This window comes from Eucalyptus grandis, chromosome 9, assembly GCF_016545825.1.
Source record: "Eucalyptus grandis isolate ANBG69807.140 chromosome 9, ASM1654582v1, whole genome shotgun sequence".
NCBI classification, from domain to species: Eukaryota; Viridiplantae; Streptophyta; class Magnoliopsida; order Myrtales; family Myrtaceae; genus Eucalyptus; species Eucalyptus grandis.
Window position 1 is genome coordinate 661,206 of NC_052620.1, and position 26,917 is coordinate 688,122.

Consider the following 26,917-nt stretch of genomic DNA (forward strand, 5'->3'; position numbering starts at 1 on the left):
GAAACCAAACAAAAATGAAGAAAAAAAATAAGAACTAATATTAAATTAAGAACGGGACCTTATATTTGACTTTAGTGTTTGTTGTGTGAGTAGAATTGCAATCGAGAATTTTTAAATTTCGAAAACATGAGAAAATGGGATCCGTGAGAGATATTGAAGTAAATTTAAAGTAATAAGGGAGGACTGTTTGAGATCGAAAGAGGGGTGACAAGAGATAGAATACCCTCTAAACAATTTACCGTATGATTAAATTAATCCAAACTGACATGTTTCTTTCTTCTACAGCCAAAGAACCCAGCTTCACTTTTCTTTTCACTCCAAGTGATAATTTTTTCTGGACAGGTAGTTTTTGCACTCATTTTGACAATAATCCTTTAGATTTTTTGTAATCTCTTGACTTTGGCCTCTTTTTTTTTTTTTTTTTTTTTTGGGTCGGTAACTTTGGCCTCTTTTGTCGAGTCTAAAATTGAAGAGAAACATATGAAAAGAAAATCCCATAGAAAATAATCTTAGATGATTGGGCTTATTTTTTAAAGTTGCTTATGATAATAAAATTAAGAAATTCTATATAATGAAAGATTCAACCAAAATGTAAAGTAAAAGATTATAAAAGATCTAATATATGAGTAGATTGCTTGTTTGAATTATATAGACTACTCCCTTTTGTCCCTAATATAGTTTACTCTGTGGCAACGATTTATTATTGATAATTTAGGCCAATGAAATGCGACATTGGTTTACTTTGTGGCAATGATTTATTATTATTGATGAAAAATGATACAAATAGTTCATAAATTTTAACCTGATGTGTAATATGATCCTTAAACTTTTAACTTATTCAATGCAATCCATGAGCTTTAGCCTAACAATTTAATGTGATCCTAAACTTTAATTTGTTCAATGTTGACCTTGAACCTTCGGACATGTTCAATTCAGTCCCTAGATTGTATGAAAATGTTATATGTTGTCATTGATCTTCAATTAATGGAAGGACTACGTCAAACATTTACATATAATTTAAAGACTACATTAATATGTACCAAGAGTTCAAGGATTACATTAAACAAATCAAAAATTCAATGTAGTTCATGAACTTTTAATTTGAACTTTAGGCCTAAGTTCAAAGATCAAACAATTTAAAAGTATGAAAACCACATTACACATCTGGCTAAAATTCAGTAATTCTGTCTCATTGTCCCTATTATTGATTTTCGTGTTATGTAATGTGTACTCATCCCATTAACCTAGGAAAAGAAGAGAATTATAAAAAGAAACCGAAAATAATTTTAAAAAATGAAGAGAAAAAGGAAAATGGGCTCACCATAATGTGTGGTCAGGTGCATAGGACTCAGATGCAATCCCATCGTCGTTTTATATTTACTTGTTTTAGGAAGTCGTAATTAAATTGCACCACCAGAAATGCTCAGGTTTTGTCAAATATCGCGACATTTATTAAAAATCACATGTACGCAAAAAAATTAAAATCGTAGCGGGGTGTGTATATACGTGACTTACAGCGGTGCAATTGTTTTTTGTTTTTTGTTTTTTTGGGGGTGGTGTTGGTGATGACAGTTAAAAAAAAATTCACCAAAAAAAAAAGGGAGAAAAATTAAGCTGTGTGAAATAGAATGTAAAGGAGTTGAATTCAACTGTGGATTAGAAAAAATATCTTGTACGTAACAATTTAATCTTCAAGCTCACTTTTAAACTTATCAAAATAGACACTTTATATGTCCTATTTTTGTTCCTTTGTGCACGTAAAAAAAAAAAGTTTGTTTATCATAGACTATTTACTTTCGAATAGTACAAGCTCATTTTGTTTTCTGGCTGATTTATTTGTAAACACGAGCGAAATTGAATTAAATGTTCAAAAAGAAGCCACCTTTACACCACGTACTATAGATTTATTTCATAAATGAATAAGATTTCAATCCACAAAAAATGATTTGTATAAGAAACGAAATGATCTTTTCAAATAAAGATAGTTTGACAAGATAACACATTCACATAAGCATTAGTTATATGATAAATTTTTACTCATTGGACAAAATATTTTTACACTGATGGAGGATTACTTGTAGCTCATTTAGATCGACCCCAAATAACTAAAAAAAAAAAAAACTTTTAAAATTTACATGGCAAATTTTTTTTTCAATTATTCATTGTGTATTTTTCTTTTTTTCATAAGAGGATCAAAATATCGAAGTAGTTACCTTATTGTCAATATGAGTGTTACTTGATTGAATTTTTATTTTTCAACACACAAGTGAGTGTGAGGGATATTAACATAATAAACCCTCCCATAAATTAAATATTTGGATAATTAATTCCACTCCAATTAATATGAGTAAGCTCCGACTTGGAAGTCCTTTTTCCCTTCCGGACCACACGCCACCCACGTCGTGGCTCAAAACCGCATGCGCTTCAGTGAGTGTCCCACGGCGACTCCTACTAAAAATGCTCATCACATGCAATTTTGATGTATCTGGACACAAGCCTGCGTACTTTTACCCGCTACATGGCATTTGGTTACCACGCAACATCCTAAATTTGGAATTTTTTGCTGTATAATAAGTTTAAAACTTTTCGACTAATTTTCTCGGTAGGATTTAACATAATAAATCCTCCCTCAAATTAACTATTTCGACCTTTAATTCCACTCCAATTGATGCGTGGAGCATGACTAAAAAAGGGAAAAGAAAAACTAAATAGAGAAACCAATGATTTGCCCATATTAAACAAGAAAAGGGGAGAAATAATGAATAATGAGAAATTATTAGCTAGCAAAGTAATCATGGAAAAAAAAATCCATACTTGCCTTATTTAGAATAACAAAGAAATTATTAATTCGATGGACTAAATTATCAGATTTTGATCATAAAAGAAAAAATGGGGCCAGCAGTTTTTCTATAAAAGGATTAATCCTCCATGATCAACTTGAAAACCCCAAAAACTCAAGGAGGAGAAGAAAAAGAGGAGATAGCGTCAGTCATCAATTAGTCAGCCAACAATGTCCGCTTCACCCCTCAAGCCCACCCCCATCCTCCTCCTCCTCCTCCTCCTCACCTTCTCTCTCGTCGTCCCGCCGGCGCTCTCCGTCGCGCCCGAGGAGTGCACCGAAGAATCCGGCGACTGCGTCAACAAGGCCAAGGCCCTGCCCCTCAAGATCATCGCCATCTTCTCCATCCTCATCACAAGTGTGATCGGTGTCTGCTCCCCGCTGCTCACCCGCTCGATCCCGGCCCTCCATCCCGACCGCGACCTCTTCTCCATCGTCAAGTGCTTCGCGGCGGGCATCATCCTCGCCACCGGGTTCATGCACGTGCTGCCCGACTCCTTCGATATGCTGTCCTCACAGTGCTTGGAGGAGAACCCTTGGCACAAGTTCCCGTTCACGGGTTTCGTCGCCATGCTGAGTGCACTCGTAACTCTGATGGTGGACTCGATGTCGACGAGTGTGTATAGCCAGCGGAACAACGTAGGCGCCATTCCCGATAGCGAGAGCGGCAAGGGCCGTGACGGTGACCGGGAGATGGTCACGGTGACCGCGGCACATTCGCAAGCCACGGCCACCACCACGGGGAGGCGGCGAGTTCTCAGCTGGTTCGATACCGGGTAGTTGCAATGGTAAGGTCATGCTTTGGATATCGTTAATTACATGCTTTCACTTAGATTTAATTACTGTATGGTACTGGTAAAATCCACATAGATGTAAAACTCGCACGGATCAGCAAGATAAATCCCCTCCACCCCACGACCATTATTTCCCAGGTAGCGCCATCCATTTTCATTGACTTGGAAAAATTCAATTTAGCAGTGCACATGAAGAACTTTTTAAGGGTTCATTTTCTTTTTTGGCTTGAATTTAAAGGAAAGAAATGTCGACATAGATGCAAGGCTCACTTCGTATACTTTAGATTTCGTGCTATACACATGCATTTTCTGCCTCATGGACCGTTCACAAGTTTATCATTGGTACGTAGGATTTCGAATAGAACAAGGTCAAATCACGAAAGTGGCATACAGAAAACAGTAAATAATATAATTTATGCTTTGATTATGTGCATTCCTCCTATCGGCGACCTTTGTAAACTTTGATTTGTCAATTGGGAAAATGGAATTTGTAAGAAATATCAAACTTACTTGAACTCCTATTATCTCTTAGTTAAGACCAAGTATATTTCTACCTCGACGGAAATAAGTTCTCATAGTGTTGGAAATTAATATATATTAGCCCTAAATTTTGTCCCCTTATAAATTTCTTTTCTTGACATTGAAATTTGGATCAATTGTACTCAGGTGCTGGAGCTAGGAATAGTGGTACACTCAGTGGTGATAGGGCTTGGAATGGGAGCCTCAAGCAATGTGTGCACCATCAGAGGCCTTGTGGCTGCTCTTTGCTTCCATCAAATGTTTGAAGGCATGGGTCTTGGTGGTTGCATTCTTCAGGTGACATTTCATATCCACAAACCTCAGAAATTTTTTAAAATTTATGACAAAGAAAAACAAATCAATCTTTGTAGATTGTTGTTATCTCAATTTCACATGCCGGCCCAGATCGGTTAATTGGAACTTATGCTTAACACGATGAACAGGCAGAGTACAAGTGGCCAAAGAAGCTGGTGTTGGCGTTCTTCTTCGCAGTGACGACCCCTTTGGGGATTGCCCTAGGGATCGCGCTGTCGAGTAGTTACCGGGAGAACAGCCCGCATGCGCTCATCACAGTTGGCCTGCTCAACGCGTCATCCGCGGGACTCCTGATCTACATGGCCCTGGTCGACCTACTTGCCGCCGACTTCATGGGTCCAAAGATGCAGCGCAGCATCAAGCTCCAGGTCAAGGCCTATGCCGCCGTGTTCCTGGGTGCCGGTGGCATGTCTCTCCTGGCCAAATGGGCTTGAGTTTATACTAATTATCCTCGACGACAGAATGTGTAACCGGATGGGTTTTTGCGTCTTCCTTTTGCTTTTTGGTTAATGCTCGAGCTCCATTTGTGTTTGGCTTTGGCTTATCAACAACTAGAGATTATTTGATAAATTGTGTTTGGCTTATGAACATGGAAAATGCGTTCTACAGATCTGCTACAGTATTGTCTTGAGAGGACGAATTGGTCACTCTTTAAATGTCATTCCACTTTTACTGGGCAATGCTAGCGCTTGCATCTCAACCGAGATGCCAATGTCCAAATAAGGAAGGAAAACAGTATCTTCCCAAATCACTTTTTATTCCCGTGGATTGAATTTCTTCGTTTTAACTGATATAAAGTAAGATATAACTATCAATTTTTAAATACATTGTAAGATGATTTTATTTGGTCAAAGCAATATGATTGAATTGATTTTTTGATAAATTTATAGTGTGGATAATATTTCTTTTCAACATAAAAACTAAGTTAGTTCAAAGTCCGAAATTAACATCGCATATGTATGTCTTTTCAACATACACCGAGGAAATCTGCGAAAAATTATATACAACCTACAATTAGGTGCATTATGCAAACATATAGGCAATAGCTGTTAGGGCTAGATGGATCACTTACAGATTGATGAATAGGTGATAATACAAAATAAAATAAATTTAAAATATTATTGCAACAAAACATTGGCTGACGACAACCTAAGTAATTGTTGGATTTTACTGGTGTGCAATTAACTCTATCATAAGTAAACAACCCGAGTAATTGCCAGCTCTTACTTATGTGCAATTAACTCTATCACAAGTAAAATAAATAGATTAAGTCATAGAAAATTGCACATAAACGATTATTGTAGTTAAGCTTTTGTAAACCTACATCTACTCCCTCGCACTAACAGCTAATCGGTTGGATTCCACTAGATGAATCTATTAGAGGCTATAAGATCTAAGTAACGAATACTCAACCTCATGTGAATAATTCCTCACATACTCGAACCTCTTAGGCTACGTTTTGTTATCTGAATTTATAACCAAGATAAGACAATATGATAAGATATGAAATCCATGGGATTTTTTTATATCATATCCATTGTTTAGTAATTTTAATAATAAAGTCAAATATATTCACACAATATTATATATTATATCAATATTATTTGGTATAAACACCTATATGAATCACAAGTTGTACAATGGAGATGGTAAAAATCTCTCGCAACATTCTTGCCTACTTTATTTTTATTTTATTTTCCTTTCTTTTTTAATTAATTTCTTTTTTATTTCTTTCTTCCCCTTCCATCATTCTCTAATAAAATTTTACTAAAGAGAAAATTATACTAATATACCTAAAATACTTAAATACTAAAAACCTAATAAATATATATTTATATATCAAATTTATATTATAAGATAGAATTAAATTCAAATATAAATAAAAATACGATTAAATTAAAAACTAATTTTTTTATATTGAAATTCTTATATTAGAATTCAAATATTATTTATATTGAAATATAATTTTAATTTGTTAATTTAACAAATTTGTTATTTGAGAAAAAACTTATTATGAATATTAGAAATCATATCCGCCTCTATCCCACCTCCCCCATAAAATAATTTTATCTTAAGTAGGTATCAAACATAGGATATGATAAATTAATCTTATCCTAACCGCTAAAGGCAACCTAAGAGATTACAAAGTATAACTCATAGAAATAAATGTATATGATTGAAAATCACTCAAGACTTAGAAATGATAAATTTCATAATTTTAGTTTCATATGACATTTCAGCATCTCGACCTTCTTTTATAATCCTCATTGTCCAAGTTGACCGTTGCACATTATCCAATCTAATTACTTCAAGGTTGCCGAGATTGAAGTCTTTCAATGATTCTATTGCCCATATAGCAAATAGAGTTTCCATAAGAAAAGTGTTTCACTTGGAAAGAATATTTTGCCTCTTGTAGGTTGATTTATTCAAGTCTTGCTATATTCCACTTAGAAATATTTGATTTGATATATTTTCCTTCTTGGATAGATCTTATAATTTTAGCAAAGAATCACCCAATTCCTGGCCGTTTCATGAAAATTACTCTCTAGATCAATATTTCCGAGTATCAAATATCAAGGATATGAACTTCTTCAAGATTTAAAGTCTGATTCTCTTAGTCCAATGAGTAACATCTATAGCGCTCATCAAAATTTCCACCTGGAAAATCTTACCATCATAATCAAAGAATGATTAAATTTAGGGAATACATACATGTATTTAGGGAAAATTCCTAATAATGGCATGAAGTGCCATCATTTTCTCTAATAAGGACTTGAAGTGGATATTGTTTCAAATAAAAGCCCAAAGTGCCCTCATCTTCTTAAATAAGTACTTGAAATATATATTGTTTCAAATAAAGGCATGAAGTCCACATATTAGTCTAAAAAAAATGGCTTGAATTCACTAGCTATGAAGGGCAATTTCATCTTTTATAATTTTTATTTTTTTTCCTTTTTTCTTTTATTTTTTCTGTTTTCTTCATAAAAACACAAAAAAAAATTAAAATAAAGGAAAACACAGGCAAGAGGAGCACCTCCCTCCTGTGGTGGTCGCCCCATTACTAGTGGGTCAACGGCAAAGGTCAGCACGGTTGCTTATGCATGTGCGAGGGCCAACGACACTCGCCGACCAGAGGCGAGGGCCTAAAGTGAGAGGGTGGCAACCCTTTCCCCACACCGACCATGGGGTTGCATGAGTTTTTCCTTTCTTTATTTTAGTTTTATTTTTAAATTTTTTAATATAATTTAGTTTAAAATTAACTTGTGTTTGCACGAAAATATCCCTAATTAGCCAGGATATTTTGTTGATTGGCTAGGCCCTTATTTGAAATGATTATAATCACTTTAAGCCCTTCTTTGGGATTGATATGAATAATGTCCATTTCATACCTTTCTTTGAGAAAACGAGAGTACTTTAGACTCTTGTTTAGAATTTTCCTTGTATTTATATGGAAATGGTTTTAAAATTTATATTTGTATTTTGACTAATTAAATTTTTACTTTAATATTTTTCATAAGTCCTATTTAAGATGGAATTTAAAATAAAGAATGACACTCTATATAGTCAAATTTGTTGAATTCGTCATAATTTATGTAATATGCGTGAAGTCTTCATTTGGCCAATTTCAACTTTTAATTCATTAATAAATATTTTATTGAGGTTTTGTTTCAATGAATATAGTCTTGAGATAGATTTTATAAGCAATATTTGTGGTTCTCATTTTGCTAGTTAAAATGTTTAATCAAGTAATGAATATTACATTAATTATTTTATAAGGATTGCCTTCTTTCCACTCCTTTTTTTTTTTAACTACAGACAACCGTTACCACTTTGAATAGACCATAATATTCCTTGCGAGGCTTACTTCATCAGTCTTTTAGAATTTAGAAACTTTTGGCACAATTTTACCCACATAGCAAAGACTAAAAAATATTATATCATGTTTTGAAAGTGATTTAAGATAGTATAATTAAAAAAAAATCCTATGTAATTTACGATTCAATTAAAACGTAAAGTAAAAAATTGTAAGAGATCTAATATATGAGTAGATCATTTGTTGTTTAAAGTATGGTTTACTTCTCCTTTCTTTTTTTTTCCCTAATATACTTTACTCCACAATAGAGTACGTTCCTAGTAATAAAATACGCAAACACTCCGTAGGAATCACCTGCGGTACTAGGTCCATCAACCAAAGGACAACGGTACTAGGTTGACCTGTTGGTTGACAGACCTGTGCGAAGCCCGGCCGACCTAACAAGAACCCTTTCAGGTTCCACCTTCTCACCCCAACGTGGATGACAACTATACTATCCTACCTCATGGTAGCCATTTTCGAGGAGATGGTATGGCGTCAATCTTAACCACCGAAGCTCCCTCCATTCCTGGATTGATCTTTTTCTTCCCGATCTAGGAGAGAATATGGGAGGTAACATTGGGGAGTCCCACCTCTCGAGGCTTCTTCCCCAATTTCTTCTCCTTTGAACATTTTAAAGACCTGCTCAAATCTATAGAGACCTAATATATGAGTAGCTTAGGACCTGAGTATGTCCTTAAACTACTTCCCATTTCAATGGAATTCCCTTCGGATTGAAAATGGGTATTTCTCATGGGCTCTCCGTCACAACTCCTCCCTCGTGGAGGGGCAAGGATCCCACCCTAGATTCCTGCGACGTCTCATCCCCATGAAATACCAAGGTACAAAAAAAAAATGAAAGGGGCCTCCCCATAAATGGGGAAGATTGATCTTTTTCTTCCCAATCCAAGAGAGAATATGGGAGGTAACATTGGGGAGTCCCACCTCTCGAGGCTTCTTCCCCAATTTCTTCTCCTTTGAACATTTTAAAGACCTTCTCAAATTTATAGAGACCTAATATATGAGTAGCTTGTTGTTTAAATTATGGCTTGCTTCTCTCTTTTTGTCCTAATATACTTTACTCCCCGACATAAATATGTTCCGCATAATAAAAACGCAGGCACTCCACGGGCATCACGTGGTCCCTCTCCCGAAATGGCTTGAAGATACCGTTCTGGTGCATTTGGGCACGAGCCCTGATATTTCCAGCCGCCACGTGGCATTCGATCGTGACGGTAACACCCTCAATTTTTTGCAGAGTCCAAAGGGATCATATAGATCAGTTGATGGTTAGGCCAATGCAACGTCACATCGTTTTGGCTTGTCGCAACAGGTTAGTATGGATTGTCGTGTAAAGTTAAAACAAACACAAAACGGAAAAAAAATAAAATAAAAGAGAGGTTTAGAAAAGAAAATGTATTAGGGCTAGAGCCACTCACAGTGTGAAGAAAGAATTAGATCAGCAACAAAGAAAAAGGGAAATTAATAGGATGTCATAAATTTAATCGCTTTAAGAAGTGTCAGATACCAACCAAGTAAAAATTCGAGAATAAGCCGCATCATGAAAAAGATAAATGAAGTTCTATCAACTATACTGTAAAAATAATAATATTTACCTATGAATTTACTAAAATATCTGCGTAATTAACACTTTTAATCTTTAATTCACTTTTAAACTTATCAAATAAACACTCTTATCCCAGGCTCGACCTAACCGACCCAGAGCCGTGGCCGTGCAGTTTTGCAGTAAATTTTTATGGCACATGCAAGCCTAAAAAATCCGTTCATGGTTTTGTACAGATGTAAATTCAACCAAAAACATCATGCATAACAATATCCCAGACCAACGAACTGAAGAATTATGGGTGATGATATATTTCAGTGCCAGAGCGAAGTCTGCAATCTCTGCGCAGTCCATAGCTCGGAAAGAAAAGCTGGACCATCCTTGTCAGGTTCACAGTTAGTGTGAATTGGACATTGATTTTAGGATCAATGGTCTTGCAACCAATCTTGAATAGCAGATCGCAGACTCATATTCGGGAGGAGATCAAGGTTCGCAAGCCGGAGATTCGTCATAGGTGAAGTATTGTGGCCACTAGAAAACCAACACCTTATTGCATCTGCCTCATAGGTGAAACCATCTGCTGCTACATGGGGATTTTGCATAATTTCCTAAAATAAAATGCCTATGAGGTGTATAACCATTTCAAAGTAGATGAACATAATCATGCCGGCGTATGAATAGCCAAAGATTAAACAGTGATAAAAATTGTAAGACGGAAACAATAAGCAAACTTACCTGGTTGATTGGACAAATGAAATATGGAGGAGGTTCACTAGGCTCTTTAGGACCTGACGAATTGGATGATGAACCTTCACTAAGAATTCGCATATGCTCGAGCACCGGCCACACTTCGAACTTGAGATCGGGCCGGTTGCTGCGATTTATGTCACAGCACCTCAATGCCATGTGAGCCAGCTCTCTGGCTTGCTCAAGTGGCCAGTGCCCTGCTGTAAAATCCATTATGCCCTTCAAGTTCTCTAGAATAAATGAGTCATGCACCATCTCTTTTAGTTTCAAGGCCGATTTCCCAATCAATAACTGCAATATTATAAGACCAAATGAATAAACATCCGAGCCAAAAGATCGTTCCCCGCCGTTGGCTCGTGGGAGAGTCCAGATTTTATTAGTTTCGGCATGAAGTTGGCATTGAGAAGAATATTTCCTGCTTTCAGGTCACCATGTGCTATGCCACCGTGGTAATGTAGAAAAATTAATGCAGCACATGTTTCTGTACAAATGCACACACGAGTTTGCCATGATAGAGGCTCAGCGTTGCCTGTGCAGCAGAGTTGGTCTTCAAGGCTACCGCCAGGGAGATACTCATAGATAAGCATCCAATCGTCAGTGCAGACTCCAATGAGGTTAACCAAATTCGGATGTCTTCGCTTACTTGCTGTTTGGACCTGAGACAAAACCCACAAATTTTTCCACTTAGAACCTTCAAAAATTTCAAGAGTCTATTGTCTCTCTAACTTCTGGAATGGAATGAAAAGTATTTTATTTGCCTAAAATGAAATAAAATTTAAAAAGCCTCCCAATCTTATCTTTTGGATTACCTATTTGATTGATGGACTGTGATATAAGCCTGCATACTTCTAATCATTTGTCAAAATAACTTCAACTATTCTTCCAGCAAAATATGCTGAGACTGCAATCACCTAACCTCTTGATGGTACTGTGAGGATCCTTCAAAGAACATCTTTATGGTCACTGGGATGTGACAAAGAAAGCCTTTATAAGTGCTCCCATACTCTCCCGCATCAATCTTCAAGGATGGATTGAAACTGTCGGTAGCTTCCATTATCTCTGAGGAAGAAAATTCAGAAAGGAAGTCCTGCTGATTTACGCTTGAGGATTCACTTGCTTGGTTTGTAAGATGCTCCAGTGCATTCTCCAATAGCCTCTGTGACTCCGTCGAGTTGGTTCTTCGTCATTTCAAGTGCTTCCTTTTCTTTAGCTAGTGGTTCCTCAAGACCCTTTCTCCGCCTTAGATCCTCCTCAAGTGCTTTAACCTGAAAATAGGCAACGATATTTTAATATTTTATTAAACTTATAAGATACTCAAGATTCTGTCCCTACCAATATCAACTTATAAGACTCTGCTGTGCCAAGCACTTGCATAAAAAATGGACAGAGCAACTTCCACCTAATAGAGTCTGCTTAGACTTTAGAAATACCAAACTTCTAAAATCTTTCAATTCCATATGAAGAAACTTCTTTAGATTGGTCTACAAGACTTCTGCATCTTCTAGTGCACAGTTGACAGTATTTTGTCCAGACATTAATGGGAGGTGACAAAACTAAAAAAAGAGGTAGATTCTATAACTAAATTGGTCTCTCATCCACGTGCTGTCACTGCTTCTATCTCCAACACTCCAGAATCCATTACTATTATGTATGCAAAACATGGTAAGAAAATAATGACAAGGGCATTACTCTGCAAGTGGCATCAGTTGCAATTTTTTCAGCTTTTTGACAGTTGATCTGCTCTTCATATGCCTCTCGTTTTGCATTTGCAGCCTCTGCCGTTACTCTGTCAAGTTGTTCATACAGTTCATCATTACTTCCTTCCTGTCAGGAAATTTGGGGCCTCAGGAATGACACATAATCCTGGTGTTAAGTTGTATATAAAACTTTCTATTTTCTCAAGTGATAGATACACTTGAAAGTAAAGAAATTTGTTCCACTGTAGCACAATATTGCATTGGAGGCTCACAACAAAGTTCAAAGGAATCTTTTTGATGATGGATCCACTCTTCATATGCCTCTCATTTTGCATTTGTAGCCTCTGCCATCGCTCTGTCAAGTTGTTCAAAGAGTTCATCGTTACTTCCTTCCTGTCAGGAAATTTGGGGCCCTAAGAATGACTCGAAATCCCAGCGTTCGGTTGTATATGACACTATCAAGTTTACTGAAGTGATAGATCCACTTGAAAGTACAGAAAGTTGTTCTACTGTAGCACAACATCGCGTTGGGGGTTCACAAGAAAGTTCATAGGAAGGTTTATAAGAACGTACAGAGCTTGATTCTGATTTATAATGGATCCTCTGCCCTCTCTCAATCCAAACCATGGGTATATCATCTTCAACTTCATTAGAGCTGATGAACCTATAGAAGAACTTCTTAAGTATTGTAATCCAGAATCCACAGCAGAATTCACTGATACTGATGATCGGGAACATCTGTATTGAACTTGTTTACATCTGTTTCCCTACAATTTTTCAAGAATCCACATCAGCTAACATCAAAGTTGCGTCTGACGCATAACAAGTTGAAGAAGAAACTTAAGCAGCAATCTCCTTTATGTGTCTACATGGAGATGGCCTTCACTAAAAGAAGGTGATGATTTTGGACAGAGTGAGCTTAAGAGATTACATTGAAAAGGATTCAGATGTAGGTTCCAGAAAAGATATGCATAAACTCTCATCAGCATATGAAAATAAGCTCTGGAAACTCAAGATACCATACTGAAACTTACCCTAAAAGTTTGGGAATAGGTATGACAATTGATGTAAGGAAAACCCCAACGAGGTACTTGATACAGAAAAATTCATAATGAAGCAAACAATGTAAAAGATTGTCTTCTGGATTTCAAGGCCAAGGAAAAGAAAGAATGTCTTTCTTTGAAAAAAAGAAAAAAACAAGTTTACTCAATCTAGAAAAATGACAAATCTGAAACTCTTCAAGACCAACAAGTTGGCATAAAATCCTTTTTATTCGTAGGACATCTGCCTAAGAGAGTAAACCTTGTAGTGCTAGAACTCTTTAGAAATTCCTAAAGGGATTCCTAAGACCAAAATTAATAATCTGCTATAGTTACCATGAGCAGTAACTCGAGAAAATAGAAAATATTCTCCCATGCTCCTGCATCAATGAGTTAGAAGTTTCAAATGGGTCGCGATTTGGTTTTATTAAAGTACTTTTCTTATATTCTACTTGTTGCATCTTTTATGCTTCGATGACTTATTCTGTAATTCTCTACATGCTGTTCCAAATATGGTGGAAGCCAAGAACTCAAGTTCTATACATCTATGTTTGAAGATAATAGTCCTAGTTACTACTTGCACTGGCTAAATTTGTTACCTCTGTCCCTGCTCAGGACAAGTACCGAGAATGAGTACACAAAACAAAAATTTGTTTTGGGATAATTGTCATGTTTGTGCTTGTCATCGACTACATGGAGAAACATAAAGTAAAATTTGATCATGTTGTGTTACCTGACATAAATCAGCTGTCGCTTGCAGATGAACAAAATATAACAAGATGGATCGGCCTGCTGGTTGACAAATTTTGCACTTGTGGATTTAAGTTGTGCCATCCCACTGCAATGCCAAAGGCACATCAGCAAACAAAGATTTTTGGTAAAAAAATGAGAATGTTGTATCTGACTTTGTTAAAAACTGCAGTTGTCAATAGATGCTGACCTATAAAGCAAAATAACAGCTCAAATGAATTAGTCGTCATTCAAAATTATTGAATTTTACCATAACCTCTCTCCAGTTGCCACGCAAAAGATATGAGGAAACATATTCATGACAAACTACTAGCTTACCTCTTCAAAACAAATATAATAATATATGTGACTCAAGAAAAGACTTTTGCAATGCATTTATGATGCAATCTCTGAGCAAAGTGGATGTCATTAATCTAAGACTAGGACTCAAAGTAGCTCATCAACTCCAGAGGCCACATTTTCTTTTGCCTTCAGGTCTATGCTAAATAAACAAAGATTAAGTCATGAGTAAACCATACACAAAATAGCACCTGTGTGCTCCTGCTCCCGTAATTAGTGTCTCAGTGGCATGCTCTCCAACAAGTTGTGCTATCCCCTTCCCTTTATCTTGCATCTTGATATATCTTTTTTTCTGCAGAAACCTGCAGCAAGGAAACATTTTGTGTGCACACATAAGTCAGATACTGAACTCCAGCGTGCCTGTCAAAGATTAACTTTGAAAAGTTTTCAAATGATTGGCTGATGTTAGGTTACATAAGCATATAGATTTCTGGGTGCACTTATCAAATTAAAACCTCAAAATGCAGCTCGACATAAACCTAATCATACACAAGAGCAATATCTCTAACTTCCACCACCCTTTGTACTCAGTTGATTCAGAACAACTGAGAGTATTGAATTTTGGGAACAAAGTTGAGAAAATCTGATTTAGACGAATTAACATGAAATATCAATCCGAAATGCCAAATAATGCTAAACTTCACTGTTTATCATTGTATTCTCTACCTCACTGAAATGGGAAATCAAATACAAATTATTGAATATTCAACAGTAATGTCAAGAACCGACCAAAAAAAGAAAAAAAGTAATGTCAAGAAACAATGAACTGATCATATGGCAAATGTGGCAGAAGGTATATCATTCAGGGAAAAAAATGAGCCTCAGCGTGCTTACAAATATGAATGTACTCATCCAGCATCTCATCCTGTACGTATCCTGCCTCGCAAATTCTTGAGAATTCCTGACGCCAAAACCATCTGACTGATTCACTGGACATTTTGCCAAGCCAAAGAAATTGCTGTTACTATATTTGCACAGCGGAAGAATTAAAGCTAATGCCAACTTTCACCTAATGATATCATGTTCTCACCACAATTAATCTGTCCTCAGAATAAGAAAAGCGTCGCAGCATGCAAACGTTTCACAAATGCATCGCATTTGGACTATACCGCAGTTTCCAAAAATGCAAGCACACACCTACCCACAGACTGGCAGTTATTTTCGCAAACTTATTTTCGCAAACTACATGACAGCCGACAGTATAATGAAGTCCAATTGCTTATACATACAAGTAAGAAATGTTTCTTCAGACGGTGCGATAGGGAAGTACTTTTCACAAACTGTTAATTCAGGATCACCTCACCGGAACTGCCAACAGTCGCATTCGACCACAAATTACCAAAAACCCTTAGTTCAACCTCACATGGAGTCACTTCCTCGCGGAATTAAACAAAGAATTCTCTACAATATCTAACCATCTGTAGCGGATGAATTCGGCTTATCAGCTAAAAACGCCAGAGAAAAACCCAAACCCATTTCTCACAAGAAGCACCATCGCTGACACAGCAGACACTCATGCCCTTTTAGTTTAGAATCATCGCACATGTCAGCATCCTACTAAGCTAAAGTAGCGAACTTTCACGTTGCGTGGTCCTGCCGCGCCATGTCCACGACACCCAAGACCGACACAAAGTGTACGGCGCTGTACGTATACCTACGATGGAACGAACGAAGTCGTCGGCTGTGGTCCTGAACCGAAACTTACGAGATGGGTCGCGAGGGTCGCGATCGCCGTCGTCCTCGGGAGGCTGCTGCGCACGGGGGATGCGAAGGCCGCCGCCGAAATTGCGCAACGCCCGCGACAGGGTCGACTTGCTCCGCCGCACGTCGCCGCCGACGGCCACGTGGAGTCGATCGGCGGCCAGCCGCGGCGGCGATCGGCCGGCGGCGGCCTCCATGAGGGCGGCAGTTAAAAAGAGTCACTTTTTCAGTTTTTAGCTAAAGTAGATAGTGAGAGAAAAAGATAAGACAGCCTCCTTTAAATAAGAAATTCAACTAAAGTAACAATATTTATCAAAAATCCTAATCTAAATAAAAGTAATCTTGAAAAATGTTTTTTTAAAATGAAACTTGCAGATCAAGATTCTAAAAACAAGAGCGTATCTTGAAATCTTGGTACCAACTCTCTCTCTCTCTAAGTCTTATAAACGGATATGGTCAGCTTGAAAAAATCTTGAAAAATGTGGTTGTTGTCGCCAAGGATTTCTTTCTAAATGGCAGTATGATTGGTCGCAATTATTCTAACAAGCAATCACCACTATTGTCAATATCAGCCACGGCCGATAATCTCTTATTAATGCATATCTAATATCGGAATATGTTAATCAAAACTCCACATTAAATAAGTTCTAGCTCACATGCAGGCCATGCCATCTTCATTGGTCTCATGTGAAGTGAACTTATGAACAGTTAGTAAGAGAGGGAATACAAATTCTCTTTTATGTTTTATTTTATTGCGATTCTAACCTTATATCTTTTCTTATCATCTTTCATACATGTTACGAGTGACAAGTAAAAATATAAATTTTAGCTTGTACAAGGGTAAATTTTATAACCAATAGACAGAACCAAACAAAATAATTTCTATTCCAAAGAGGGAAAAAGAAAAATGAAGAAGGTATTAATTGATGCCACAGTGGCATTGCGTGCACATCTTTTTTAGTCATTGTGGTCCATACTCGTGCTATATGGAGGCATGTACAAGGTCAAATTGAAAAGTCAACAAAAATGTTCTAAGATTGTTGGCATGGACCTTTTCTTAAAATACGGCTTATATGTAGTCTAGGTACAATATTAAAAGAACATAAATAGTTCAGGTAAATCACATGAACATCCTAAACTGGGCATCCCACAAAATTTGTCCCCCGTTTTGGACAATGATCGAAGGTCCGAAGGTAAAAGAAAGGCCCCTTCTTATACCCTGATAGCTCTAGGCCGGCTAAAGCACTGTTGCGCGGGATTCGTCGTAAATGGAACTATAAAAGTGGAGAAATATTCTGATTTCAAAGCGCCACGTCAGCAGTGCGTTATTTTATTATATTTAATTAAGAATTTGACACATGGACACTGATTTGGAATTAAAAATACAAATATAATTTTCTCTCTCTTTTCCTCACAACCTCCCCTCTCCCTTTGCTGCTACAGTTCTGGCCAGAGTCACGGCGACCTCCGGAAGATGGAGCCAACCAGATCTGGGCGGTGACGTCGCTGGTCCATGGCCGAGCCTCCATCTCAGTCGCGCGCGGCTCGCAGTCATTGGCCGTCCATGGTCGAGCCACCCTTCGTGGTTGCTCGCGTTTAGGCTCGTCCAAACTGAGTCATTCCCTCGGTCGTGTTCCTTTGTTCGTCTTCGGCTTCGTCTTCCTCCATGCGTCTGTTCGTCTTCCTCTTCGGCCACCGGCCAAATCTGCTCGCCTCGTCTTCCCGCCGTAACCATGCCTCCAAATCTGGTCTTCAGCTTCATCGTACTCTGTTTGCCTTCGGGTTTTCCTTCCTTTGTGCGTCGGCTTCGTCTACCTGCGTCGCCTGTCACTATTCAGCTCTGCTCGCCTTCGTCTCGCCATGGCTTCAGATCTGGTCGGGCATAGCAATTCTGCGGCAACGAAGGTGGAGGGTGCAAACTCGCCGTTGGGTGCGACGGCCACGAGGCGGAGTACTCGAGGATGGAGGTTACGGCGGCTTGAGCGGGGGCGACGGTTGTATTGGGCGGTGGGGCGGTGGCTGTCATGGTGGAGGGAGAGAAAGAAATGAAGTTAGTTTTGTGTTTAATTCCATGTCAGTGTATATGTGTCAAGCCGTGATTGGGTGGTGGGAGCAAAAAAAAAAAAAAAATGCTCACCACTCCATGCATGCATGACATGGTGAGAACGAACCCCCGAATATTTTTTATTTAAAGGGGGTCTATGGTCTGTCACAGATGAGAAGTCAATTTTCAAAACTATAATATAAAAAATATAATCTTGTAAATCATTTTTCATATTTTCCTTTTCTGCTATCTTATCACTTTATATAGGTACAGCCTCCAAGGATGGCAGCTGCTGCTTTTTTAATCCTTTTTTTCCATACCGTCAAACCCATTTGAAGGGTTAAAACGAACCCCAGGAAAGTTCACCCAAACGTCACTCTAGGGTCAACTTCTCATGTAGTTCATAGCTGATCCTGAGTCATCCTTGACCCGAAATAATGTTTTCTATAGAGATAAACATGTTATGTTCATGACAGAGTGTCTGAATTTCATTTGACGTTGGATTAACTTATGATTTAGCTGGAAAAGCACATGATCAACACAGCCGAAGTGAAAAGTGGTCCATGAGTAAGGGGGTTCCTGCCTTTTCATCGGAATGCAAAGTTGCTGATATAAACAAAGTAAATAAAGTTGAACATGGAGAACTTGGAGAAGGAGAAATATAAGTAGTCAAGCACAGAGAACCTAGGAAATATAGGCCAGACCGGTATAATCTTATAGCGGAAAGCAATAAAAAATGTTATTTTGGGGACTCGTTTGAATTGTGTTCCCGTTGTGGATAAGTTTATAATTATTTACATTAGAATAAGTTCACTAGAAGTCCTAAAATTTATCACGAAAGTGCTATTGAATCATAAAACTTACAAAAAGTATAATAAAATCTTCAAACTTTCACATTACTATAATCAAGTTATTTCGTTAATATCGTCAACTTAACTAACAAAAAAATATTGACGTGGCATTTTAAAATTAATTTCTCTCACCTACGTGGCAATTTTAATAATTATTTTATTCAAATGTTATTATTATTTAAATTAGTTTAAAAAACCAAAAAAGAAAAGCTAAAATTTTAAAAAATGAAAATAAAAAAGGGAGGGCAGAAGGGATAGTTGGCCAGTGGGCATTGCTTCCATTGTTGCCACCACTCATCATGAAACTCGACTTAGGCTCGAGCGCCTAGATCTAGGCACCACCGACCCTCCCCAGGGATCGTGACCATCACCTACCTTGGGTAAGGCGTCATCGATGCTCATCCGAGCCCAACAATGATCACCAACCCTCACTCAAGGCTGGCGAGGCCTTGCTCAGGGTTGGCAAGGCTCTCCAACCTAGGCGAAAACCGAGCTTACCCAAATTTGGGTGAGCCTCGCCGGCCCTCACTTAGGCCAACAACACCTCGTCCAGGCTAGGTGATGGTTGTTGGCCTAGGCGAGCGTTAGCGTCACCCAAATTTAGGTGCCCAATCCCCGAGCCTAGCAAGGGTCGCCAACCCTCGCACGGGCCGACAAGGCCTAGCCTTGGTTAAGCAAGGGCTAGCCACCCTCGCTTAGGGCTAGTGACCCTCGCCGACCCTTCTGACAATGGGCGGTGGCGGCGGCAACTCACCAACGAATTGCCCCTCCCTTTCTTTATTTTCTGTTATATATATATATATATATATATATATATATATATATATATTTTTTTTTTTTTTTTTTGGTTTTTTAAACTAATTTAAATAATAGTAATATTTGAATAAAATAATAATCATGCCATGTAAGACAGAGAAATTAATTTAAAAATGCCACGTTAACATTTTCCATTAGCTAAGTTGACGGTGTAAACGGAAGTGACTTGATTGCACTAATGTGACAAGTTTTAGAACTTGATTGCACTTTTTTATGTTTTATGACTCAATTACACTTTTGTGACAAGTTTTAGGACTCTTAGTGAACGTATCTCATTTACATTTAAAGATGGACTTAGAACTTAGGAGAGGACATTTGCAAACAATGGCAAATATCACGTTATCCATTTACATCCTCATCCCCTTGATCGGTTTGTCATGCCCAGCTGATACTTTGGGCACAAATCAGTCCATCAGCTATGGAGAAACATTGGTTTCTTTAGACATAACCTTTGAACTAGGATTCTTAATTCCTGGGAACTTGAGTATGAGCTACTTGGGTATATGATGCAAGTTTAGGACTTGATTGCACGTTTTGCAAGTTTTATGACTTAATTACACTTTGTGACAAGTTTTAGGATTCTTAGTGAACTTATCTCATTTACATTTAACAATGGACTTAGAACTTAGGAGAGGACATTTGCAAACAATGGCAAATATCATGTTATCCATTTTCATCCTCATCCCCTTGATTGGTTTGTCACGCCCAGCTGATACTTTGGGCACGAATCAGTCCATCAGCTATGGAGAAACATTGGTTTCTTTAGACGTAACCTTTGAACTAGGATTCTTTATTCCTAGGAACTCAAGTATGAGCTACTTGGGTATATGATACAAGTTTAGTCCTTAAACGGTTGTGTGGGTTGCTAATAAAAACAACCCGCTAGCTAATCGTGACAGAGCTCTCACATTTAGCAATGTGGGCAATCTAGTTATTCTGAACCAATTGAATGATGTTTGGTTTTCAAAGTCGTCTATGATACTCTAGAATCCAGTTGTGCGACTCCTGAATTCGGAAAATCTTATTATCTAGGATTATTCTAATTCCAGTTCTAATAAATCCTATTCTTGGCAAAGCTTTGATTACCTGTTTGACATGCTTTTAGCCACTATGAAGCTTAGGTCGAACTCGAAAAGGGGTCAGCATCTAAATGCGTGGAAAAGCGTGGACGACCTTCTCGTGGAGACTATATCTTTGGGTTGACTTATAGTCAAGGTCTACCTCAGTGTGAACAAGTCCAGGTGGATGTGCATAGCAAAGTATTTCAAACGGGGGAATGGAATGGAGTTCAATTCTTTGAAGTTTCCTTCGCACCAAATCGAATTATTGTGCTCACGTTCGAGTACAATGAAACTGACGAAGTTTAGAACAGTTCTTGTTGAGGATGACATTGAACTATTTAGGTGTGGTAGAGGATTTGGTGATGAGAGAGAGAGAGAGAGAGAGAGAGAGAGAGAGAGAGAGAGAGAGAGAGAGAGAGAGAGAGAGAGAGAGAGAGAGAGAGAGAGAGATGGAATTTCTTTTTGTATTTTGAGGAAGTGTAAATGATGTACATATATATGTCTGCAGGTGAAAGCAAGTTTGTAAATAATGTGTATGTTAGACGGTTATCTCATGGAAGGATATATAAAAGCACCTTTTTTCTCTATCTTGTACTTGTAAATTGAATGCTATTATGTGGAATTTGAGATCGTATTTCTACAGATGTGCATGGTTAATGCGTTTGGATCGTGTGTGACTTATTTATCATTCATTCTAGGGACTTATCATTTTAGTTGAAATTTGTTTTCATGTTGCATTTGAACTAAAAAGTGATGCTACCGGGACGCATAGAAACCCCTCTCTCTTCCCATGGATTTTTGCATTTTGGGTTTTCCACGTAAATCTTGCGTCTCATGTAATTTCAAATTTCCTTTCATTCTTTGCTACTTATTCTTCAATTGGTGCATCTTTTGGCATTTTTCCACAACAGGTATCAACGTGGCTGAAGTGAAAAGTTGTGCGTGAGTCAGGGTTAAGAATAGAGAACCCGTAGACAAAGTGGTGCCTTTTAGACAAAGTGGTGCGTAAATAACGGAACCAAGGGAATACGCATGGAAACCGCTGGGAAATCTTAAAGCGGAAAGCAAATAAAAAATGTTTAGATCTTGAGGACCCGTATTAAAAGTGTTCGCGTTGTGGGTAAGTTTAGAATTATTTGCTTATAAAGATGGGGTTAGAACTTAAAAGAGGACATTTGCAAACAATGGCAAATATCACATTGTCCATTTTCATCATCGTCCCCATGACCGGTTTGTCACTTGCAACCGATACTTTGGGCGTGAACAATTCCATCAGTTATGGAGAAACATTGGTTTCTTCAAACCTAATCTTTGAGCTAGGATTCTTTACTCCTCGCAATTCGAGTACGAGCTACTTGGGTATATGGTACAAGTTTAGTCCTAACATGGTTGTGTGGGTTGCTAATAGAAACAATCCGCTAGCGGACCGCGACGGTGTTCTCACATTCAGTGATGTGGGTAATTTAGTTGTTCTCAATCAATTGAATGGTGTGGTTTGGTCTTCGAAGTTGTCCAGGGTCCTTCGGAATCCAATCGCGCAGCTCCTGGATACAGGAAATTTTGTCCTTTGGGATAACTCCGTTTCAAGTCCTGATGAAGCCTATTTGTGGCAAAGCTTCGATTACCCATCTGACACGCTTTTAGCAGGCATGAAGCTGACTTTGAACCTGAAAACGGGTTTTGAGCGGCGTCTCATTGCATGGAAAAGCATGGACGACCCTTCTCCTGGAGACTATGTCCATGAGTTAAACTACAGTCAGGGTCTCCCTCAGTATGAAGTGGAGCAAGTGCATGTGCACAGCAAAAAATATCGAACGGGGCAATGGAACGGAGTCCGATTTGTTGGCTGTTCCCTTGCACCAAATCCATTTATAGTGCCTGTGTTTGTGTACACTGAAACTGAGATCTCCTTCATGTTTGAGGTTCAGGATAGGCAGCTTTTCTCGATAGTGAAATTGAACTATTTGGGAGTGGTGCAACTTTTAGTGGTGAATAGATCAAGAAGTGCCACGTGGAATGCCTTTTTTGAGTTCCCTAGTGATCCTTGCGATTTTTATGGCAGGTGCGGTGCTAATGCCATCTGCAATGATAGTTTGTGTGAATGTGTGAAAGGGTTCATGCCTAACTCGCTTGACGAATGGACGGTCCTTAATTTTTCCAGCGGATGCAAGAGGACAATACCCCTGAATTGTTCAAAAGGAGAAGGGTTTTGGGAAATTGAAAATGTTAAACTGCCTGACCAGTTGGAGGTAACGCTGTACAGGAGTATGAGCCTCGATGAATGCAAGGACAAGTGCTTGAAGAACTGTTCGTGCACGGCTTATGCTATTTCGGATATAAGAGGACGAGGCATTGGCTGCCTCATGTGGTTCGGGGACTTGATTGACATGAGAGTGCTCGAAGAAGGGAACCACGTGCAAACTCTCTATACGTACGCCAATCAGCATCTAAACTCGGTATTCATGCTTATGCTAATTGATTTTTTTCTGCTAAATAAATGATTGTTCTTTACAAGAGAACTTGAAATAGTTAATCTTCCAAACTGTTTTCTTTACTCTAGATGCCATTCGTGACCGCACCAGAGGAAAATAATATTAGTAACTATCATATTGAGTTCTATCATTGGTGGATTGCTTTTAGTCGGAACTGCATTATGGGGTGTTAAGCACAAGAAAAGGAGAATCAGGACTGGAGGTAAGCCTGATCTACAATCAAGGCAGATTTCGTTATTAATTCAAAGTAACCTTGCTTCAATTGGTTATAGGCACACTTGCGTGTTGTCGTTGTCCTATGCTAATGCAAATCAATGCATATTACTTTACTAGGTCTTGAAATCACAAAAGAAGACATCGATTTACCATTATATGATTTTGCCGCCCTTGAAAGTGCTACGAGCAATTTCTCTAATAACAATATGATTGGGGTTGGCGGCTTTGGTCCTGTTTATAAGGTATAGAGTTTCTTATATATCATTATGTGCCGAACTAATGATGCATATAACAAAGATGTTGTTTTGTAGGGAAATCTTCAGACAGGACAGTTAGTAGCAGTAAAGAGGCTATCAAAGAGTTCAGGGCAAGGTCTTGAAGAGTTCAAGAATGAAGTACTCTTGATCGCGCGACTTCAACACCGGAATCTTGTTGGACTTCTAGGCTGTTGCATTGAGGGAGAGGAGAGAATCTTGCTTTACGAGTACATGGACAACAAGAGCTTGAATTACTTCATATTTGGTTAGACAATTTCTCTTTAATTTTATACTTATCGAATGATATTCTTTCATAGTAATATGATTTAAGCTTTTGCACTTTACATCAGTTATTTTCTTGAGATTAACCGTGCGGATTTTGTACTGTCCATAGATCAAGAAAAAAGCATGCTGTTGACATGGCAAAGACGGTTTGACATTGTTGTCGGTATTGCAAGAGGACTTCTCTATCTCCACCGTGATTCAAAACTTCAAGTAATCCACCGAGATCTTAAAGCAAGCAACATATTACTAGATGGCGACCTAAATCCTAAAATATCCGACTTTGGGTTGGCAAGAATCTTTGGAGCTAACGAAAAAGAAGCGAAAAAAAAGAGTCATTGGAACTCAGTATGTCTTTTATTTTGGTGTTTGACATGAAGCTCATTATTACAGAGGACCATAGCCTAAAAGCCTTGTTTTTTGAAAATGCAATGGCTACATGGCCCCCGAATATGCTATGGATGGGAAATTCTCTTTGAAGTCAGACATATATAGCTTTGGTGTGCTACTATTGGAGATAGTTAGCGGCAAAAGGAATAGAGGATTTTCCCATCCAAGTCATCACCACAACCTTCTCGGTCATGTAAGTAAATAGGCACAACTAACATCGTTGTTCCATCTCTCTGATCTTTTACACAGTCATCAGGGTGATTTCTCAATGATTGAGGATGAGTTCCCAATTTTTCTTTAGGTGTGGTTGCTTTGGAGTGAAGGTAGGGCCTTGGAGATGATGGAGGAATGCCTGCACAGCTCATTTGATAGAACCCAAGTGGAAAGGTGCATTCAAGTGGGTTTATTATGTGTCCAAAAGTTCCCTGAAGATAGGCTGGCCATATCGTCTGCAATTTATATGATTCTCAATTGGGGTTTGGTCCTACCTGAACCTAAAGAGCCCGGTTTCTTCACAGAAAGAAACTCAAAGTACTCTGATAGGGCTTCATCAAAAAGAGACTCACATACGCAAAATCTAGTCACTCTAACCATGCCGGAGGGTCGGTAGGCATTCTGCCACATGTGGTAGCTTACTAGATATTTTGTGAGATTTTGTATGCATATTTGGTTTAGTTGGGCCATTGTGGGGTATGCTACGGCTAAGCCACAAGAAGAGTGAGACTTGCTTAATTTTTATTTTTTATCTTTGGGAATTGGACTTGCTTAATTCATAGAGATGTTTTATGAAATTTTTGTTGGTGAAGTTATTTGAACAGGTATATAAGTCTCACGGGAAGAGCCACTTAAAATTGGAAGCTAAGAAAGGTCAAATAAATCAAACTAGGCTCTGTTCGTTTCCGTGGAAAATAATTTCTGGGAAAACGTTTCGGACTTTCAGCATTCGTTTCATAAAAAATGAATTCCTTTGAGAAAATGATTTGAAAGGAAAAAAGTCTTCTAAATTAGGGGAAAATGTTTTCCACTTTTGAAAAGTATAAAATATTTTCCTTTCTTAATCTCTCTTATCTCACACCTCTACAAATCCTCTCTTCCTCCTCCCATTTCTTCTTCTTCTTTTTTTTTTTATTCAAATTATTTTTAATTTTCTTTTTCTGTTTTAATTCAAATTATTTTTAATTTCATTTTCCTTTTCTATTTCTTTTTCTTTTTCTTTTCTTTTTGTTTCTCATCTTCTTCTTTCTTGGCTAGTCGTTGGCCGTTACCAAGCAAACCTCGAGCTTGCGCTATGCACTCTTGCTTATCCTTTTCTTTATTTATACTACCATATAGTTGTACATTGCTCAAGCAAATGGCTCTATATGTTGTACTTCTTTTTTCTTTTGTTTATTAGAACACAAAAGACGCAGGGGAGAACAGGCCACTCAACTGAAAGATTCTCATTAGGGTTGTACATGCTTTGCTTCTTTTTAAAATACATACGAACATTGTTTAGAGTAGATGAGCATTTGGTGACAATGAGAGAACAAAGATATTAAGCAAGTTTGCCCGGATTTAAAGGTAAGATCATATTTGATGGATTTATAGGTCAAAAAGTGATGCATTACTAAGTTGTCAACTCTTATAAAATATTTTCCTTACCGAACACCGGAAAATATTTTCCGAAACATTTTCAAGTTTTAGCCGAACACCAGAAAATATTGTCATTATATTGGAAAATGACTTTTGGGAAAATATTTTCTGAAAATGGCCAATATTCCGCGAAACGAACAGACCCTTATATAAAATTATTTTCCTAATGATTGTCTATTATATATTTTTGATAAACCATTCAAATACGTAATAATTTCATTTTCAAGTTAGAGGTGATCATTGAATGGGCTTAAATTGAGATGGGTATTACGGTTGATGGTAATTATGCAAATCTTCAGGTCAAATTGGCTTAGGCTTTGACTAGCGCCTAATCAGGCCATGTTAGGCTTTTTCACCCAATGCTCTTACTCAAATCTGTCTAAAAAGTATTTCAGACCTTGTGACTATGGCTAGACACTTAGATTCATGATAGCTTATGTCAAGTTACTATCTTCCAAAATCTTATTGTAAAAAAAAAAAAAAAACTAAATTTTAATAATCAATAGACAAAACAAAACAAAGTAATTTCGATTCCAAAGAGGGAAATAAATAATAATAATAATAATAATAATAATAATAATAATAATAATAATAACAACATGAAGAAGGTATTAATCGATGCCACATCAGCATTACATGCACGTCTTTTTTAGTCATTGTGGTCCATACTGCATGCTATATGGATGCATGTACAAGGTCAAATTGAAAAATCAACAAA

At 37.7% G+C, this 26,917-nt stretch overlaps 4 protein-coding genes and 1 long non-coding RNA gene across 6 annotated transcripts; 2 read left to right on the forward strand and 3 right to left on the reverse strand.

Annotated features, from left to right (window-relative positions):
* Nucleotides 1-3,010: 3,010 nt before the first annotated feature.
* LOC104446499 (fe(2+) transport protein 1) lies at nucleotides 3,011-4,901 on the forward strand. The gene is given in 4 exon segments (XM_010060343.2): nucleotides 3,011-3,560; nucleotides 3,563-3,627; nucleotides 4,300-4,449; nucleotides 4,596-4,901. Coding segments are annotated over 4 exon segments (1,071 nt in total).
* Nucleotides 4,902-10,309: 5,408 nt separating this feature from the next.
* On the reverse strand, nucleotides 10,310-11,738 carry LOC104444618 (U-box domain-containing protein 33). Its single transcript, XM_039301433.1, is given in 4 exon segments — nucleotides 10,310-10,492; nucleotides 10,620-10,984; nucleotides 10,987-11,287; nucleotides 11,548-11,738. Coding segments are annotated over 4 exon segments (987 nt in total). The 5' UTR covers nucleotides 11,686-11,738.
* On the reverse strand, nucleotides 11,738-13,055 carry LOC120288092 (U-box domain-containing protein 33-like). Its single transcript, XM_039301434.1, has 4 exons — nucleotides 12,902-13,055; nucleotides 12,601-12,721; nucleotides 12,321-12,455; nucleotides 11,738-11,896 (listed from the first exon to the last, which is right to left on the reverse strand). Exons 1-4 carry the CDS (start codon nucleotides 12,976-12,978, stop codon nucleotides 11,741-11,743), a joined length of 489 nt encoding a protein of 162 aa, XP_039157368.1. The 5' UTR covers nucleotides 12,979-13,055; the 3' UTR covers nucleotides 11,738-11,740.
* A 3-nt stretch (nucleotides 13,056-13,058) lies between these two features.
* On the reverse strand, nucleotides 13,059-16,418 carry LOC120288093. Of its 2 annotated transcripts, none has more exons than XR_005546353.1 (5): nucleotides 16,163-16,418; nucleotides 15,292-15,386; nucleotides 14,637-14,759; nucleotides 14,102-14,206; nucleotides 13,059-13,095 (listed from the first exon to the last, which is right to left on the reverse strand). It is a non-coding gene; the product is annotated as an uncharacterized LOC120288093 (long non-coding RNA). The 2 variants fall into 2 exon arrangements; XR_005546352.1 differs by having other exon boundaries at nucleotides 14,649-14,759; nucleotides 16,163-16,416.
* A 5,660-nt stretch (nucleotides 16,419-22,078) lies between these two features.
* LOC104446500 (G-type lectin S-receptor-like serine/threonine-protein kinase At4g27290) lies at nucleotides 22,079-24,165 on the forward strand. Its single transcript, XM_039301852.1, has 3 exons — nucleotides 22,079-23,386; nucleotides 23,571-23,624; nucleotides 23,950-24,165. The coding sequence occupies exons 1-3, from the start codon at nucleotides 22,079-22,081 to the stop codon at nucleotides 24,163-24,165; spliced, it is 1,578 nt and encodes a 525-aa protein (XP_039157786.1).
* Nucleotides 24,166-26,917: the final 2,752 nt, after the last annotated feature.